The following is a 19,822-nucleotide window of genomic DNA, read 5'->3' on the forward strand; positions in this document are numbered from 1 at the left end:
GGAAATACTGTAGCCCAAGGCTTGGCAGATTTTAGAAGTTCCTGCCAAAGATAAGATAGATTACAGGATTCTTACTGCCAATTTAGATAAGAGAAAATTCAGGAAAAGGATGGGATTGGATCTGTGAGAATATTAAGCCCTGGGCAACTAAGAGCCTCTCTTTCAACTTGTTTTGCTGGTCTCTATACACTTCTGGGGAGGGAGTTTCTTGCTTTAGCTCTTTCTTTTTTCATATAAATAACTGAGAAAATCCTTTCTAGCTATTTTCTCCAAGAAAAAAGAGTTATTTATAACTCTGATCCATTGGATTTTGAATTGACTCATGAGGTGACCCTAATACTTTTCAATTCCAAAATCAGCAATGTAGGCTTCCATGATAATTTGTAATTTCTGATACAAACTAGACGTGCTCAATGCCCACCACTAACCACCCACCTCAATACTTGTAAGACTCCTCAGATCATGTCTGCTCCGCTAAAAGGAAGAACAAATACCTCACCCCTTTCCATATTTCAGAACAAGATTTAGGCCAGACCCAGCTTGAAAGAGTTACCAATGACCAAGGCTGCACCAATTTGAGCAATAAAATAAATAACAGTGGTATTGGGTTATAACCCACAGAATAAAATAAATACAAAGGAGTCCTTACTGATATAAATAGTTGAATAAATAAAAAAGTGGGAGAGACAGCTTTTCCTTATAGAATAATTCCAATTAATAAACGTAGAAAGAATTAAAGAAATACAGACTCATCTTTAGAACACTACAGACAATTGTCACAGGCAATATCCATGAATGGATGCTAAATCAGTGGGAGAAAGTTTGAGGACAAATGGGGCATTTGAATAGCCTCCAAGTTATCTCCCCCAAGAAATTTATTAACTACCAAAAGTCAAGTAGTAACTTACAGGAGAGAAACCTGGCAGATTTCACCCTAACCAAGTAATCAAGGTGGCATCCCAGTAACAAAACACCATGACACCATGCAGTTCCTGACAGGACACACTAAGGACACATCATGTCTGCAGTGAGCTTGCCAAAAATGCATAACTTCAATCTAGTCATGACACAGTAACAAACCCAAATAAGAAGGCATTCTACAAAATAATTAGCCCATACTAGTTCAAAAGCATCAAGGTTATAAAAGACAAGGAAAGACAGAATAAATATTGGATTAGAGGCAACTAAGGAAACATGATGATTAAACACAATGTAAGATACCAGAAGAAAAAAAAAGACATTAGTGGGGTGGGGTCGGGGGGATGGTAAAACCTGAAAAAGGTCTATGGTTCCTAAAGTCTTATAGTCTGTAATTAGTAATATGACATAAATGCTAGTTTTTTAGTTTTGATTATTTATATTATGGTTATAAAAGAGGTTAACATTATGGAACCCTGAGTAACAGGTGTAAGGAAGTATCTGTACTATTTTTACAACTTTTTTATGAGTCTAAAATCATTCCAAAATAAAAAGTAAAGTATAAAATGGGCAGGATTTAGGATCAGTATATAATTGGATAAGAACCATTCTAATTTCCAAGTTTAATCCTATATCAATGACTGCTGCTTTTTTCTCCCTTTTATTTGCATGAAATATCTTTTTCCATCCCTTTGCTTTCAGTCTATATATGTCTTTAGGTCTGAAATGAGTCTCCTGTAGGCAGCATATAGATGGGTTTTGTTTCTTTATCCATTCTGCCACCTTATGTTTTTTGATTGGTGCATTTAGTCCATTTACATCTAAGGTAATTATTGATAGGTATACACTTACTGCCATTTTCTTGTTTTCTGGTTGTTTTTGTAATTCTTCTGTTTCTTTCTTCCTCTTATACTTCTCTTGTGATTTGATGGGTTTTTTTGTGTTATGCTTGTATTTCTTTTAAAAATTTTGTGTATCTATTATAGGCTTTTAGGTTTGTGGTTACTGCAAGGTTCAGTTTCCTACATATATAATAGTCTATATTAAGTTGATGGTCACTCAATTTTGAACACAATCTAAAATTTTTTTTTTAATTCTTCCTCCTCCTCCACACTAAGATGTCATAATCTACATCTTTTGTGTATCCCTTAGCTTATTTTGTGTATAGTTGACTTTACCACCTTTTTTAAACTTCATACTTGCTTAGTAAGTAACCAGTCTACTATCTTTATTATAGTTTTATTTTCATTGATGGAAAATATCTAGACTTAAGAGCATTTCCATCTAAAGAAGTCTCTTTAACAGATCCTGTAGGGCAGGTATAGTGGTGGTCAATTCTTTTAAACTTCATTTATGTGGGAGACGTTTAATCTCTCCTTCAATTATGAACGATAACCTCACTGGGTAGAGGATTCTTGGTTGTAGGTCCTTCCCTTTCAATACTTTGAATATTTTGTGCCACTCCCTTTTGTACTGTAGAATTTCTGCTGAGAAGTCTGCTGATAGCCTTAGGAAGTTTTCCTTATAGGTAACTGTCTGCTGCTCTCTTGCTGCTTTTAAGTTTCTCTATCTTTAATCTTTGCCATTTAATCTTGGTGTTGTCTTTCTCAGGTTCCTTTTGTTAGGGGCTCTCTGTACTTCCAGGACCTGGGTGTCTATTTCCTTCCCCAGACTGGAGAAGTTGTCAGCTATTATTTCTTGAAGGAATCTTTCTATACCTTTGTCTCTCTCTTCTCCTTCTGGGACCCCTATTATGCGAATAGTGTTTTATTTGGAGTTGTCACACATCTCTCATAGCATCTTCTCATTTTTAGAGAATTTTTTTTCTCTCTATTCCTCAGCTTGGTTGTTTTCCTATTCTATTTTCCATCTCAGTGATTCTTTCCTCTACTTCCAGGAATCTATCATTTATTCCTACCATTGTATTTTTCATGTCAGTTATTGTATTCTTCAATTCTGAGTGGCTCTTTTTCAACTCTTCTCTGTGCTGAAGTTTTCTCAGAGATCATCAATTCTTTTCCCCAGGTCAGTGAGTATCTTTATGAACGTTCCTCTGAAATCTTTATCAACAAGATTCCTAATCTGTTCCATTTAGCCCTTTTTCTGGTGATTCTGTTATTTTGTTTCGAACATATTCCTCTTCCTCATAATTTTATCTGAGTTTCTGTATTTCTCCCTTGGTATTGGATAGATCCACTATGCTTCCTGTTCTACAAAGTAATGGCTTTATGAAGAAGGAGTCCTGTGTTGCCCAGAAGCTCATGACTCTTTGCTCACCAGTGCCTGGTTCTCCTTGCTGCAGAGCCCCAGTTGCTGTTGGTGGGCTGTGGGGAGGGCTGCCTTTCTGCCTGTCTGCAGGCAGTGGCTGATCTGTCAGCAGTAGCTGACAGCTTGCCTGTGTGCTATTTGTGTGACATAAGGGGCTTCTGCAGGATCTTGTGGGCAAAGCCACCCTCTGCCTGCTGGGCAGCAATGGCAGTGCTGATGGGGTGATGGCGGGGTGGGGCAGGTACACAGGAACATGGAGTGGGGTTGGGCTGCCAGCAAGAAGGAGCACTAGTAGCAGGCTCTCACAGGCACATCCCCATTTGGGTTGAGAGAGGGCTGGGAAAGCTGGGAAAGCCTCCCTTAGCCTGCCAGGCAGCAGTCTGATGCTGTTGGGCCAGGCGGATGGCTGGTACACAGGGAAGCACCTTGGGGCTGAGCTGCCAGCAAGGAGGATAGAGTGTTTGCGGCTCCCATGAGCACCTGACCAGTTGGGCTGAGGGAGGGCTGGGGAAATGTCTTCCACTTGCACTTCCTGCTCCAGTGAAAGCTTTGTCCAACCCCTACCCCTCTGGCACCCTTCCTGCTGCTGGTAAATCTTTTAAACTGCCTCCTCTGTGTTGGGTCTCAGCAGGACCAATGGAGTGTACTTGTCCTCCCCAAGCAGCAGGAGTCTTAGTCTCCCAGAGTGCTCCAACACTCCCTGGCATTCAGCCCTGTTAATCACCAAAGCTCAGTGCAATGTGGACTTGTGTTCCCAGAACAGATCTCCAGGGCCAGGTGTGCAGAGTGTCTGAGCACTTATCCCCTCCCTGCTCTGTTCCTCTTGGGCTTATGCGCTGGGATGGGGGAAGGGCTCAAGTCCCACTCAATTGCGGCTCTGCCACTTTACCCTTCTCTGTGTGGTCTTAGCTTCTTCACCAGGTATAGATAATCTGTTCCACAGCCTTCAGGTCATTTTCAGGGTAAACTGTATTTGCTGTAGTTACTTCCTTGGTGTGTGTTTGTAAGAGGAGGTTTCTGTCTTGCCATCCTACTCCACCGTCTCTTTTTTTTCTCCAGAGTCGACCCCAGCTTGTTTTAAAGACAATCTCTTCATGGTTAGGACACCAACTGGATATACTTTTAGGTTCACTTGTTTCATCCAATTGTTAAAGATTGCTTTATAAAAATATTTTAATTGTTTCAAGCTCTAACTCAGGTCTGTGTGTTAACCCCCTTAACTCCTTCATCTCTGTTCTTCCTGCCTTCATTACCCTGGCTAATGGCCCCACAATTACCCCCAATTGTCCCATAGCAGAAACTTAGAAGTCACACTCTCATCTTTCTTCTTCCTTCTCCTACACACACCTGCTCTTCATGTGCTTTCTAAATATTTCTTAAATCTGTCTCATCTCTTGTCCGATCATCACTTGCTTAGTTCAAGTCTTGACTATTTTCTTCCCAGCCTAGTGCAGTAACTCCCTAACTACAATTTTTTAGCCTTGACTACTTTGGCACTGATCCTACATTAGTCTACACAGCCCAGTGGAGTCTTGTTAAACAGAAGGCTCCGGTTCTGTGCATTTTGAAGACCCTAAGAGGCTGAAGGGAATAGCTATAATCTCGGGACTCCTGCTTCTTTGGGATGTTCCTTAAACTGTAGCCAGCTGGTTCTCCTGTCGTCAGAGCCCTCATTTGCTATGTTCAAACTTCCTTTGAATCTTTTTTTCAAATGAAATCTTACAGAGAACTTTAATGTAGCCATAGATTATACATTAATATATATATATATAATATATAGATTATATATTATTATACAAACCATAACAAATACTCTAGTGTATATTTGCATACCCACAAACATGGATAACTGCATAAATCCAGATTTTACAATATTTATTCATTATAAATAAGTAAACAAGTACATGAAAGAACCACCACGCCCCCCAAACTGAAATCAGGATAATTGATAACAATGATAACCAAGATTAGTCCAGTGCTTGTGCTGGGCACTATCCTATGTGCTTTAAGTGTATCAGCTCTTTCAATCTTTTCAGCCACCCTATGATAGTTATTAAATTCATTTTACAGATTGGAAATGGAAAGAATTTAAATAATTTGGCTGCAATCACACTGTAAGTGACAGAATCACAGTATGAATTCTAGGTAGTCTGATTCCAGACTCCATCTTACCATACTGCCCTTCTTGCTGGCACACAGACTTACCTGATAGTTATGAGAATGATAACCACATCATTATACTATCACCTAATATTTATTTCTCCTGACATTTAGTTCTCATTATGAACAGGCTCTGAGCAAAGAGCTTTGAATACCTTATCTCTTTGAATTCCCACTGTTGTTCTGTGAAGCAGGTTCTGTTATGCTGATCACTGAGGAAATGGAGTGTAGTGGCTGTGAGCTCAAATTGTCTGAATTTGAATTTACCACCTCTTAGTTGAATGCTAGTGCAAATCTCACAGGCTTGGTAGGAGAATTTGATGAGATATTAAAGTCCTAACATACCTAGTACATAGGAAGGACATGTAAGTAGCTGCAGATTTTTATTAGGCTATCTGTAATCTCAGAACATTCCTCAGTTAGATATGACAAGAGAAGTTTCAAATGAATTTAAGTTCAAAGATGAATCTTGCTAAAATTTAACATAGTCATTTCCAAAGTGTAAGACATTATTATATCCCTTTGAGTGTTTTCAGTTGTAGTTTTAAAAACAGCTGTGGATGTCTATGGCATCTTACTATGCTGATGGACAGTGAGTGCAATGGGGTGTGGGTGGGGGGACTTGGTAACATGGGTGAATGTTGTAACCACAATGTTGTTCATGTGAAACCTTCATAAAATGGTATATCAATGATACCTTACAAAAAAAACCAGTTGTGGATATAAGATATTTGAATCATTTTTATTGGTATTTGAAACCATGACCAAATAGGATTTATTACAGGGATGCCAGGATGGTTCAATATGTGCAAATCAATGTTATACACCACATGAACAAAAAGAAGGATAAAAACCATAGTTATCTCGATTAGTGCTGAAAATGCATTTGACAAAATTCAAGATCAATTCATGATAAAAACTCTCAACAAAGTGGGTATAGAGGGGACATACAAAGTGGATATAGAGGGGACATACCTCAACATAAAAAGGCCATACATGACAAACCCATAGCTAACATCATACTCAATGGCAAAAGACTGAAAGATCTTTCTTTAAGATCAGGAAAAAGACAAGGATGCCCTCTCTCACCACTTTTATTAAACATAGTACTAGAAGTCCTAGCCATAGCAGTCAGGCAAGAAAAAGAAATAAAAGGCATCCAAATTGGTAAGGAAGAAGTAAAACTGTCCCTATTTGCAGATGACATATTATATATAGAAAATCCTAAAGATTCCACCAAGAAACTGTCAGAATAAATGAATTCAGTGAAGTTGAATAAAAAATCATTATATAGAAATATAGTTCTATATACACATAATGAACAGAAAATTAAGAAATCAACCCTATTTGCAATTGTATTAAAAAGAATACCTAGAAATAAATTTAATCAAGGAGGTGAAAGACCTATACTCTGAAAATTGTTAAGACATTGATAAAAAAAATTGAAGATGGTACAAATAAATGGAAAGCTATTCCATGCTCATGGACTGGAAGAATATTGTTAAAATGGTCATACTGCCCAAAACAATCTACAGATTCAATGCAGTCCTTATCAAAATACCAATGGCATTTTTCACTGAACTATAGCAAATAATCCTAAAATATGTATGGAACCACAAAAAAATTTAAATAGCCCAAGCAATTTTGAATAACAAAGCTGGGATGACATGCTCCCTGATTTCAAACTATACTGCAAAGCTACAGTAATTAAATCAGTATGCTTCTGGCATAAGATACATAAACCAGTGGAACAGAATAGAGAGCCCAGAAATAAACCCACATCTATATGGTCAATTAATATATGATAAAAGAGGCAATATACAATGGGAAAAAGACAGTCTCTAATAAATGGTACTGGGAAAACTGGACAGCTACATGCAGAAGAATGAAATTTGATCACTATCTTACACCATACAAAAAAATTAAGTCAAAATGTATTAAAGACTTAATTATAAGACCTGGAATTATAAAACTCCTAGAAGAAAACACAGGCAGTACACTCTTAAACATCAGCATTCGTACCTTTTTTTGGGATATGCCTCCCCAGGCAAGGAAAAACAAAAGCAAAAATAACAAGTGGATTACGTCAAACTAAAAAGACTCTGCAGAGCAAAGCAAACCAGCAACAAAATGAAAAGACAACCTATATTTGCAAATGATACATCCAATAAGGGATTAATATCCAAAATATATGAAGAACTCATACAACTCCATACCAAAAATACAAATAATCTGATTAAAAAATGGGCAGAGGATGTGAATATACATTTTTCCAAAGACATACAGACAGCTAGCAGATGCATAAAAAGATGCTCAACATAACTAAATCATCAGGGAAATGCAAATCAAAACCACAATGAGATATCACCTCACACTAGTCAGAATGGCTAATACCAACAAGATAAGAAATAACAAGTGTTGGTGAGGATGAGGAGAACTGGAAACCCATGTACACTGATGGTGGGAATGTACACTGGTGCAGTCATTATGGAAAGCAGTGTGGAGATTTCTTAGAAAACTACAAATAGAAATACCATATGACCCAGTATTCCACTTCTAGGATTTTACCCAAAGAAAATAAAATCACTAATCCAAAAAGATATATACACTCCTACGTTTATTGCCACATTATTTACAAAAACCAAGATTTGCCTTTATCCATTCATCTACTGCATTGACAAAGAACATGTGGTACATATACACAATGGAATATTATCCAGCCATAAGAAGGAAAGAAATTTTGCCATTAACAACATGTATGGACCTAGAGGGCATTACACTAAGTGCACTAAATCAGAGAAAGACAAATACTGTATGATTTCATTTACACAGGGAAATCTAAAAAACAAAACCAAACAAACAAAATAGAAATAGACTCATAAACACAGAGAACAGATTGGTTTGCCATGGGGGGAGGTATGGGGGATGGGTGACATAGGTGAGAACGGGTAAAATTAGTGATACTGTTTGATATCTTGATCTGAACAATGGTTGCGTGAGTGTATATACATTTCAAAATCCATCAAGTTGTACAGTAAGATTTGTGCATTTTATTGTATGTACTTCAGTATAAATTGTTTTTAATTAACAAAAAAGTTATTTGAATTAAATAGTTTGAGGGACTGCCTGAATTACCTCCCAGCAACTTTAGGGTCCTTCAGAACTGAGTTTGAAAACTGCTGTTAAGATGGTTATCCTGAACTCTGAGCATCTACCTGACCTTGTACAGCCTCCCTACCCTCTTGCTGGGCTGTATCTTGAGTCTTGTCCCCAGTTCCCTCTCCCAGCAGCCAGTCCCTTTTCTAAACCACGTGGCACAGACCTCGGTGTCTCTTACCTGTGCTTCAGCCGAAGCTTAACTCCTCCTGACCATGTGGCTTTCCTGCGCGGAGGGTCAGGGGTGTGGCGCTCTGGGCTGAAGAAGTCAGAGGTGCCTGGATCTGCACACACATCTCTGGCAAAAAACGGGAGAACAGGAGGCTAAGCATGGTGGTGTTCATGGGCAGGGCACAACGAATCTAACAAGAAATATGCGAAAACTGACACTGGAGTTTGAGCAAAGCAGCACAACTATGTGTGGAGTTCTAAGCCTGCACCCACTGCAGTTCTCTGCCTCAAAGAAGGCAAATACACTACTGAAGATCTTCATCCTCTCCTACCCGTGTTTCTGTGAGACAATGAAGTGTCCTTCCCAATTTCAGAATACCAGGTTTTCCAACCAAGGGAGAAGGAAAATACACTATTATAAAGGTGAACTCTCCTGTTCAGCATCTGTTGGTAGGTGAAAAACTGGACTAAAGCAAACTGTCACCCGAGGTGGTTCCTTGAAAACCGCTCCCTGCTGCCTCACTTCTCAATTTCACAGCAAGGAGAGTGAGCTCCAAGTAGGGCAGGCCTTGTACTGTTCAGTGGGTGGCAACTCGGAAGCACTTGCCAAGTCCTGAGCCTGAGCTGTTTCAGATTGTTTAGATTCCACTGCGCTGGAGGCAAGCCTTTTGTGTGTTCATTTAAATCCACCCCCAACCCCCCACCCCCATCCCTAACACCATTCCCCTAACTCTTTTCCTCCATACTCCCAGGGAGTCAGAGAAAAATGTTAAGCCCTGCATGGCCCAATATGCCATGGAAACAGGTGTATTTCTTCTCCTCAGCAGAGTCTCAGCTCCCTAATTTCCAAATGCCCTGACCGCACACCCAAGGCCTCCTCTTGATCAGACCATCTCCTGCATCAGCCTCTGAAATGGGTTGGCCATCATTCTGCTGTGCTGGGTACCAGCGCTTTGTTTTTGTCCGTGTCTGTCTTTGAGGATCTTTCTAAGCCTCTGAAAGCTGACTATGGCCCCCACGCATATCTTGCAAGAAGGAACCTGGAGAAGGCACAAAAGTCTGCTGTTTCCCCTCTGCATAAGCCTTGACTGAGAGGGGATGGGATTACCAAACGGCTGTTGATTTCCATATTTCAGGACACAGAGGGAGATGACCAGGGAGAATAGGGAGTTTCCATTTCTAAGCTAAAGTTTTTATCTTTACCTTAGTTCTACCTAAGCACCATCATCTCCTTCTATACATTACTTTTCTCACCAAATTTAGCATTCTTGCCATTAAATATATTCAATATAACCCTAAACTGGAAGCCTGAACTTCAGGCTTGAGGTTCTGTCACTTAAGAACTGAATGATACTGGGCAAGTACACTCTGAGCCCCAGGCGCCCCTTCTGGAACGTGAAAATCAGAGGCAGGCACACAGTAGTTAGGATCCTGGCAATGGGGTCAGCCTCCCTGAGTTACAGTCCTGGCTCTACCCACTAACCAGCTCTGTGATTCTGTCCTCTCTGTGCCTTGGTTCTCTTACCTCTGAAATGGGTGCAAAAGAACCACCACTTTCCTATAGCTGTTGAAAACTTAAACTAATTCAGGTAAAACACTTAGAAGAGAGCCTGGCACATGTCCAGCATTCAGCAAATTAGCCACTATTATTTTACCTATCTTGCAGAGTTGCTATTAAGTTTCTAGATAATGTCTATTTATTAACTGTCTAGCACACTGTCTACACATGATATGTGCTTAATTATTTTCATTACTGTCTTACTACAGTCCCTGCATTTTAGAGCACCGTTCAGCTGTTATGCCAAATAGACACAAGTAAAAAGACCTAAGGTATGCCATAATTGATAGAAGGACCTTGGCCAGTTAATGTATCAAAGCCTTTTGCAGAATTATGTGGTCTCCAATTGGGATTTCTCAGAGGCGCGAAGCTCAATGGCCATCTGGTTTATGCTGGGGCGGGAAGTTGATTCAAAGATTTCTCACCATCAGGTGCATGAATGTAAAAGGAGCACATCCCTGACCACCCACTGGTATAATCCATTCTGACAGTAAGCTTTCCTTTCCAGCTCCCCTCCAGACCCTAACATTGTCTGCTAGCAGAAAGCTAGAAGACCACACCTGAGCTTTCACAAAACCTTTGTGGCACTTAATAACTTCCTCATTTTTGGCCTAAACCACAATTGTTGGCACTGTGCTTTCTGCACAATGACTGAGCCCTTTTCTCTTTCTTTGCCCACTCTTCCTTCCTGAGAGGCATGGAGGGGTGGAAGGTCCAGGGGTACACTGTCACAGTGAAGGGCTGGCAGGAACAGCAGTCACATGGGGAAGAGAAGGAAGCCCGAGGAACCTTTGATCATCTCACCTTTTTAAGGATTTTCAGTGCATGATTCTTTTCAACCCCAGGGAAGCAGAGACCAGTTCCCCAGCACTGCTCTCCATGGCAAATGTCCTGTCACCAGCCACCTCCAGGGAACCAGCTGAGGTTAGCAACTGGGTGTGCGGGTTCATGAAAGCCATGTTGCTTGCTGCCAAATGTAACCCCCACGGGAACCTGCAGCATAGCCTCTCTGCTCGGCTTCACCTCCCCACCGAGGTGGGCTGCTGGGGAGGCACTGGTTGTACCACACAAACTAGGAACAGACTGGAGAGAGTGAAGAGTCAGCAGCACCCAGAGCACAGATTTTTGGCCTTAAACTCTTTCTGGAATAATCTGGACAACAAATAAACACTTTAAAATGTATACATTCTAAGAAATTTGAAGGTGAATTTAGGCAGAAAATATCCCTGGGATGAGTGTTGGGGAGCCTACTGTCCCAGAGACCCCCAGTCTTGAATCCTCACTTTGCTCTTCTCTCCCCCTCCCAGTTATCTTATCTGTACATAGAACTCAGGCTGGGTCCGGAATGCACATTTCCCCACCTACCTGAGGAGGTCACTATGCTACCTGCCTTTGGACAGACTGGAATCAACACAGTCAAGCACATCAGGAAATGGGGCCTGACTGGTGTCACAACGGGACCACATGACTGCGGCAGATTACCCCATGTTTTTTCTATAAAAGAATATGTGTGCTTTCCTATATGGTAGGAGTTATCCTCATAAGTTCTTTATTAAGGCAAGTATTAATATTTCTTAGCCCTATGAACAAATTCATATGAACAAACAGACACAGTGAGGCTGTATATCTTGGCTCAAACCATATCCGGAATCCTTCTCAGATGGGATGAAAACCACTGACAACTACTTGCTCTTTTTCCTCTCAGGTTAGCAGTTTCAGAATGTTTCAGTTTATATCACTGATTCTGTAGGTCTTGGAATTACTAGCCCAGATTTGGTCAGAACAGGTGGAGAATGGTAATGATGGGGCCTTTAAGTAAACATGTTACCAAATGAACTTATTTTTACTTAAAAGATACTCAAAGGTAAATTTTTTCCTTAAATTTATCCTAAGACACATTGTAGAAGTCTTGGAATCAATGAACAGCTTCGAGTGAAAAATACAGAAATAAACCATATGTCTCCCCAGCCTTACGGGGCTACTTCCAGATCTGGAAAGGTACCACCTTCTCCTGGCTTATCCACATTTGTCCTTAAGATGTTCTGTCTGGACATTTCTCTGGGTGCAAGTTGGGCTGGGGTGCCCCCCTCTGGGCTAGCAGAGGCACAGTGGCTACAGATGTGCATTTCAAAGTGCCACTCACACTGTCCTCAGACTGCCTGTTGGCTGGCCTCTCTTCCACTACATACTCTTAAAGGCAAGCCGACCAGCTTGCTGCTCGGCACAGAGCTGATAGATAATTACCCTTGAATGAATGAAGTACTGCTAAATATTCAACACATCTGTATCCTTTCTTCCCTCCCATCTCCTCTACTGGTATGTTAACTAAGAGGCGAAAGTAATGAGACCTTTCAGGGGGCTGTTTTTGTATTGTTTCTTGCTCCTCTCCAGTCTCTATATCACAAGTACAGGTGATGAAATAGGGGTCAAAGCTGACCTTAGAAGGTTTATCAGGAGCTAAAAAAAATTGTGACCCACAATTCCAGTATATCCTCTTTCTTCCAGACAGTTAAGAAATAAGAAATCCAGGCCAACCACTTACATTATTTCTACTTCTGTGATAAGTACATTCCATTTTCTTCATCCTATTCTCCCTCTTCACTTGTGCTGCCCCCCACTCCCTGTCCTACCCCAATACTTGTAACTCCTAAGTATATACTGACTGCTTTACTGTTTGGTATTTTAATAGAGTCCTTAACTGATTTCTGAATTGAGTTTTGGTCAATAGCAAAAGAAAAAGTTCCAGAACATTCTGTTCCCTGTGGCTCTCTTTAACACCACAAACAGGCCAGGCCTATTAAAATGGTCTCTCCAGATCCCTTTAGTTCCTTGTTTCAGTATTGAGTTTAAATAGTTTTATTTTGTCCTGGGGGGGCAGGAATCTTGTCTCCTTGACATGGACTATTACAACCTCAGGGAAGTGGTGGCTTATCTGTTAGAATCAGCAATGTCTCACTTTTTGTTGTGTTTCATCCAGTAGGGAGCAACTTCTCACTGGCTACTTCCATTCCTATCTCCTTACGATCCAGTGTCTACCCAGCAGCCAGCACCTTGTGCTTAAAACATAAATGGAGCATGTCATTCTCTAATAACCCTTATGTAGCTTCCTCCTGCACTTTGGATGAAATCCAAGTTCCTTTCCTTGACCTGGGAGGCCTCAGGTGACTTGGCTCCTGTCCACCCCCCTCACTCTGCCCTGACCTCTCCAAGCTCTCCAAGTTCTTTGTTTCCACATATGCTGTTCCCTCTGTCTGAAAGCTGTCCTCCTAATTCTTCAGTTGATGGGCTCCTCCTCAGCCTCTGGTCCCCGGTGGGACATCACCTCCCCAGAGACCAGCTCATCTACCACAGAGAGTCTCTTGCTCGGCATGGGTCTTTCCCACATTGCTCTTAGGGCTGCATGTAACTGTTCACTTGCACATGGTTCTGCTTCCTCTACTGAACAGTAAGCTCAGTGAGGTCAGGGCCCCACAGCTGGCTTTTGTTAAGTTTTGTTTTTTTCAACCATTACACACCCAGGGCCTAGCACAGTGAGAGGCTCATGGTAGGCACTATGTGGATTTGTTGAATGAATCATAGGAGATGGTAAAGGGAATTACTGTGTAAGACATCCAAAATGGAGCTTTATGCCCTTCGACTCTTAAAGGCATTGTTTGTAATACACTGTTTTGTGGACAGGTGGGGGTCTCTTTGCTTTTGGTCACTTTTTATTTAAGGTGATGAGGCAATTTCTTTGTGAAAGGAGAATGTGGCCTTAACTGTCAGTTCATCTCATTAGCAGTTGGCTTTGACAGGGTGGGGAGGATCAGTGTTGGGGGACTTGGCCAAGCCCTTCTGCAGAAGTTGGGGCACAGTAAGGCACAGTTTTGTGACCCCATGTTTGGAAGTAGGCAGAACTGCATACATACCAGGCGAAGTTAGTACTCAGAGCCATAGGAGAAATTCCTTTGGTTTTATGCTGGGTGCATGATGTACTTGTTTTCATAATGTGATTAAAAGTCATGTTCTTGGTCTCCTGTTCCTTTTTTCTTCTTATGCTGCTCTGTGTCCATCATACACAAAGCTGGCCCTGTTGTCATCTGTCTTGTTAGCAGGCCCTTAGCAGTGTCACCACCACAGGGTCCCCAGCACATGTGCCTTCAGCTCGTAGACTCCTGACTTCTCCAGCATCTAGAGGGAGATTCTGGGTACAGATTTCTGTTCCTAGTCTAACATCACTGTTCTTCATTTTCTGATGACTGAGCGTTTATCGAAGGTGTCACATGCTCACTGAACTGCTCTTTCTTTTAAAAGCCCCTTGTTACCTTTAAAAGACCTTTTGATACCTATATATCTAGACTTAACCTTCAAGATCACTGTCCCTTCATTACTCTCCTTTTTTGCCTTTAAATCATTATTTACCATTTAGGAAGCTCCCTGTGCATTGCCTCAGGCCTATCTCCAACTGGTGCTTTACATCAAAGGCAGCCACTTGCACTTAAAACTTCCTTCTGTTCACCCACCCAGCTGGGCAGCCTGGTTATTACAGAAGAGCCAGACATAATCCTTCAACCATGCACAGATGTGACTTGTATGTCTCAGACCTGTATCTATTTGTACCTCCTGCTCTTGCTTTTTCTCACATGATTTCTCCAGAAGCCTTCCAAGTGGACCTACATGTGCAGTTAATACCACTGGCATTCAACATATTTCTGATTCTTTCAGAAACCATAAACTTAACTATCTCCAGATCTTAGCCAATGACCTCTCTATGTCAACCTTAAACAAAAAGTAGAAAAGGGTAGGTAGGGGAAGCCAAATGACTAGCCAAATTGTTCAACTTGCCTCATAAATATTTAATCTGCTTCAGATTTGCTTTTGACTTCAATCCCTCCACCCACTGAGGCCTATAACGTAACTAACCCAGGGCACGTGCATAAGAAAACCAAGAGCCCTCGTTCAAGGCCTTACAATTACCCTGATGATATCTTCACCATGGGACAGGTATGGTCCTCATGCACACACTCAGGGCCTGATCTTATATGAGCTCTGGTAAGTGGCAGGCTGTATAATATGCATGAACAATGTGGATTTTGGAGCCCGCTGCTGTGTTGCTATTGAGGATCTATCACCTAGTAAATGTTTGACCTTGGGAAGGTCACTTAATCTCTTATGCCTCAGTTTCCTCCTCTATAAAATATAATAATAATACCACCTGCATTGAAGGGTAGTTGTGAGACTTGAACTAACTGGTATGTGTAAACACTTAGAACAGTGCCTGGCAGTAGTGTTAACTTCTTACCAACAGAATGGAAACTTACTCTTACTGGATACATGGTATGTACCACATACTGTGCTTTAGAAACAGATATTCAATTTTCTTATAATTTGAGACAATGACTACCCTCATTTTACCAATCAAGAAAAGCAAAATGAAATAAAGCAAGTGGAAAGAAACATGGCCAAAGGGCTACCCCCTCTCTCCACCCTACCCCCCATTAAATGCCTCTGAGGGGTCACTGGGCTTTGAATACTTTTTTCTTACTTATCAGCCACATGCCAAGCCATGCATACCTGGCATTTCTTCCGCATCAGCCTTTTGCTACTCATATTAGGCCAAAAGATACACATGAAAACAGCAGGTATACCAAAATGTTACTACTGGGTGGTATTTCTTCTCTTTTCGTGTATCTTGCAAATTGTTTACAATTAATATTATTTTAATTATCAGAAAAAGTAAATTAGCCTTATTTTTTTTCCTAACAAGAAGGAATCTAAGGATCTAATTTCTCTACATTTTTAAAGGAAAATCTTGAGAAATATAAGTAGATATATCTATTCTAGGAGCAAAGTGGAAAGATTCTAGCAACCACTGAAAACACTTGCTGGAGGAAGAAGCAGGATTTCTGGGACATGAGTGTCAGCAGAGGCAGATGAATGCTTCCTGAGAAAATTCAGCCTCCACCTTTCTTCCCCCACCTTCTCTTTCTCCAGTGTTTCCAAAGAACCATGCAAATCTCTACAATGAACATAGCAGTTCCTTACTTTAATATCATCATTGTAGCTTAAAAGTACCTCCCATACATTATTCCATTTGGCCCCCATAATAATGCTAAGGAGCAAGGAGAGTAGGTATTATTTATCTCCACTTAACAGATGTAGAGACAGCCTCACTGAGGGATATTTATTTACTTGAGTTCAGGACTTAAAAACTACACAACTGGCATGTGAAGCCAGGGTCCCTACTTCTAACTTTTACTATTTCATTTTGTCTTTGGACTCTACAATCCTAAAAGTTCACTGGCACAGGTGACAAACATTTAATGCCAAAGCTTCTTTAAAGAGAAAGTGTCTTCAGAAGAAGGTGGAAAGTTAATGAAATTCAGATGAACTCTGTCCATCCCTAGCCTAAATGTCCTAGATCTAGGGAAATGATGAGGCCAGATGTTGAAGGGCTCCCCACCCTTTACCCCTGCCACCCAGAATGCATTCCTACTCTTGACTCAGAACTTCCTAACACTGGTCAAACTGCTGAATGATACAGGACATGTTTCATGCTGAGACTCAAGCCCATTTCCATACCCAGTCCAATCATCCATTCGTTCAATCAATAATCATAAGGGTCACCCATGCACCACACAATGGATTACACACCAGGCTTGCCATGGTAGCAAAACTGACACGATCCCTGCTCTGTGGAATTACAAATTAATGGGGAAGACAGGCAAAATAACTGTACAAATACATGCTATGAAGAATGTACTAGGGAGATAAGAGTACATGAGACCACAAGAGTAGTTCACACTCAGCATACTTACCTCTCTTTTCCATTTGCTCTCTTGCATCATTTGTATGTATGACTGTTTACCCCCATTCATATGCCTCACACAGTATCAAAGCAGTAGTCCCAGAAGTTGTAATTACCCTATGGAGTGCTCTGAACCAGGCCATGTGCTAAATTATTACCTGCTCAGCTTACTATAATATCTACCATCAGTCTCTAGTCTAGACACTTTTATGTTATTACACCCCTACTTTACAGAGAAAGAAACCAAGACTTAGAAAAAGCAGTGGAAATTGCTCAAGCTCTAGTGGAACAAGAATTTGAATGTGGATCTGGCTGAAACAAAGCCTTTGCTCCTAAGCACGAACTCTTATTGAGTTTCTCTTTCCTTCCTTTGCCAAGTATGGTGCTCTTCCAGGAGACGATGCCCAACGTACGTTTTATTAAAATGTGCTCTGAGTGGACGGTAGGCCAGCCTCCTGGTGGGCTCCCTATCTCATCCAGATGGGCCTGGATGTCCTCCCAGAGTGAAGTTCTGTTGCTGATGCCCTACCTGGACAGAGCAGTGTGTTGTTGGTCTTCTGGGGATAGGTGGGAAGGTTGCACACAATATAATACAACCAATGCCCAGATCCTCAGCTGAGACAGCAAAAGGCATCTGGACATTCTACATCATGGGACCCTCATGGAAGGGTAAGGTTGGGGCCAAACAGAAAACCTCCCAGGCCAAATTCCTGTGACATGCCTCTCCCAGAGCATACTGCATGGTGTACCACCAGTCACGACCTCTCTAGGAAAGCACGTTAGAAGGAGTCTACTTGTAGTGAGAGGAGAGAGAGAGAACAAGCAGCAACATGGTGGAAGTAACACAGGAAAACAGATTAGGTAATACTTCCTCCCTTATTTCCACAAAACATTAGGATAAAGTAGACCCTAAAATGGCCACATGCACATGCACTGTTATAGAGGGCAAGATACTGGCCCAGCAGCTGGGACACCTGCATCACATTGGTATGGATGAGCTTTAGGGTTCCTTTTACCTTTAACAGCTTACAAACCAAGGTGAAAAAAGGCATAAATAATAAATCCTGAGTGAGAAAACAATTTCTGAGTACCTCCACCCACAAGTGATGAACACTTTCTACATGCAGGTCCAAGTTGGAATCTGTGTGAAATAAATGACAATTTCTGCCTTCTTGTCTTGCTGGAGAGACACACACAGGATTTGGAGCCAGACCGACCTGGGTTCCAATCTGAGCTCTGCCAGTCCCTGCTACTATTCTCTCTGAACCTCAGGACCTGATCTCTAAAAAGGGACAACGTATTATCTGCCTGGTGGCACTGCTGTGGGGTCCGATGAGCCTGGCACATGATAACCACTATAAGACAAGAGCTATTTTCATTCAAAGTAGTCTGTGTGAAAGAGAGGAGTATGGTAAGGGAGTTACATGGGCTCTGTAACTCCTGAAAAATAGAAACTACAAATGTTTAAAGCACTTGAGGAGGGATAAAATTTTAAATTCCAGAGTGGAGGGTTTTTGCACATGGAACAGGAAATCCGGGTTCCTCAGGAATGGACTAGCACTGAAGACCCAGCAGCTGGTATGAAAAATGGCTGCTCCAGCACTGATGACAGATCTAGCCTGAGGAGTTTTAGAGGCCTCCTCTCGCCAGAGGTAGCCTCAGACACTGGGCTGGGAGGGTACATCAGTGAATGTACCTGCATGGCTGTTATAAAAACATGAGTTTGGGCCCACTTTTCTTGAGCCCCTGTAGTCCTCCCACCCGAGGCTCTGAAGCAAGAATCCTTTCCGTCCAGCTGGTCCCTGGGGTCACAATATGGTCTCTGGGAGTCAGGGTTTCTCCCTCCCATCCACATGCAAATAAGTTGTTCCTGTCCTGGCCCTGCCTGGAGAAGAGGGGTGGACATTTAAAATATAAATGGAGTTTGTCATTCATTGGGAGAAAATAGGTCCCTTGCTAAATTTGGCGTCAGCTGAGGAATCTTAGCAAAAATGAACTCACCCCCTTGTTTGCGAGGGAGGCCTAATCCTTACTTTGCCCAAGAGGATTATTGGGTCTTAGAAAGAAGCTCACAAATGCACTTTTTTAAAGCTCGTGCCAACTGCATTTGTGTCCACAATATCCAAGATTCGTTCTGCTTTTTTTGGGTAGATAATAGACATTCCATGCTATTTAAATGCCTCCAAACCTCAACCTTAAATGTTTCCAACCTTTGCTCTCACCCAAAGCAGAACTCTGTCTCCCAAACTTTCCCCCAGCTGTTGCTTTATATTCCTTGGAAGCACTGTTTAAATGGAAGGCAAGGTACCAAAATGCTGGCAATTTGTGGAAAAGTGATGTTGGTGGTTTACAATATACCTTTTTCAAGGAGTTTGTAACTATGGTTTGATTTCTACTTATCCCCATCATTTTCCCTTTCCTTTGGTGACTATAGGGTTAGTGTAACACAGTCTAGAGTTGTTGTTTTTTACCACCACCCCCCATGTCCCTGCTTACCCCAACACTATCCTATCCTCTCTTGGGGATTTCTGACTGACATTATGTAACATGAATGTGCAACTGACAAATTCTATGTTTTAGTTTAGCATGGCATTCTTGAAGCATTGCTAGGGAGTATTATGAATTGGCACCTGTAGTAGGCTTTTCAATTTTCAATGTATTTTTACATAATATATTAAAAATTTAACTTTCATAACAACCTTATGAAATGTTGCCCCCTTCACACAGAAACAGAAATTGAGGCAAAAGTAATATAACTAAGTTGCTGAAGATCACAAAGAATGTGAGAAAGCCAGGACCCAACA

General features: G+C 41.3%; 1 protein-coding gene across 12 annotated transcripts in view; it reads right to left on the minus strand.

Moving 5' to 3' along the window:
• The window catches only part of SHROOM3 (shroom family member 3), a 186,916-nt gene that overhangs the window by 57,295 nt on the left and 109,799 nt on the right, over nt 1-19,822 (minus strand). For 9 of the 12 annotated variants that reach the window (XM_073237435.1, XM_037003180.2, XM_073237434.1 and 6 more), the window contains one exon: nt 8,684-8,800. Coding sequence is in view for 3 of the 12 variants with exons in the window: in XM_037003186.2 (XP_036859081.2) it covers nt 8,684-8,800 (117 nt within the window). In the remaining 9 variants the exon portion in view is untranslated. Of the gene's footprint in view, nt 1-8,683; nt 8,801-11,035; nt 11,315-19,822 lie in introns of all 12 variants that reach the window. The other 3 variants (XM_037003179.2, XM_073237433.1, XM_037003181.2) reach the window with 1 other exon arrangement.

This window comes from Manis javanica, chromosome 5 (genome assembly GCF_040802235.1).
Source record: "Manis javanica isolate MJ-LG chromosome 5, MJ_LKY, whole genome shotgun sequence".
Taxonomy (NCBI): Eukaryota; Metazoa; Chordata; class Mammalia; order Pholidota; family Manidae; genus Manis; species Manis javanica.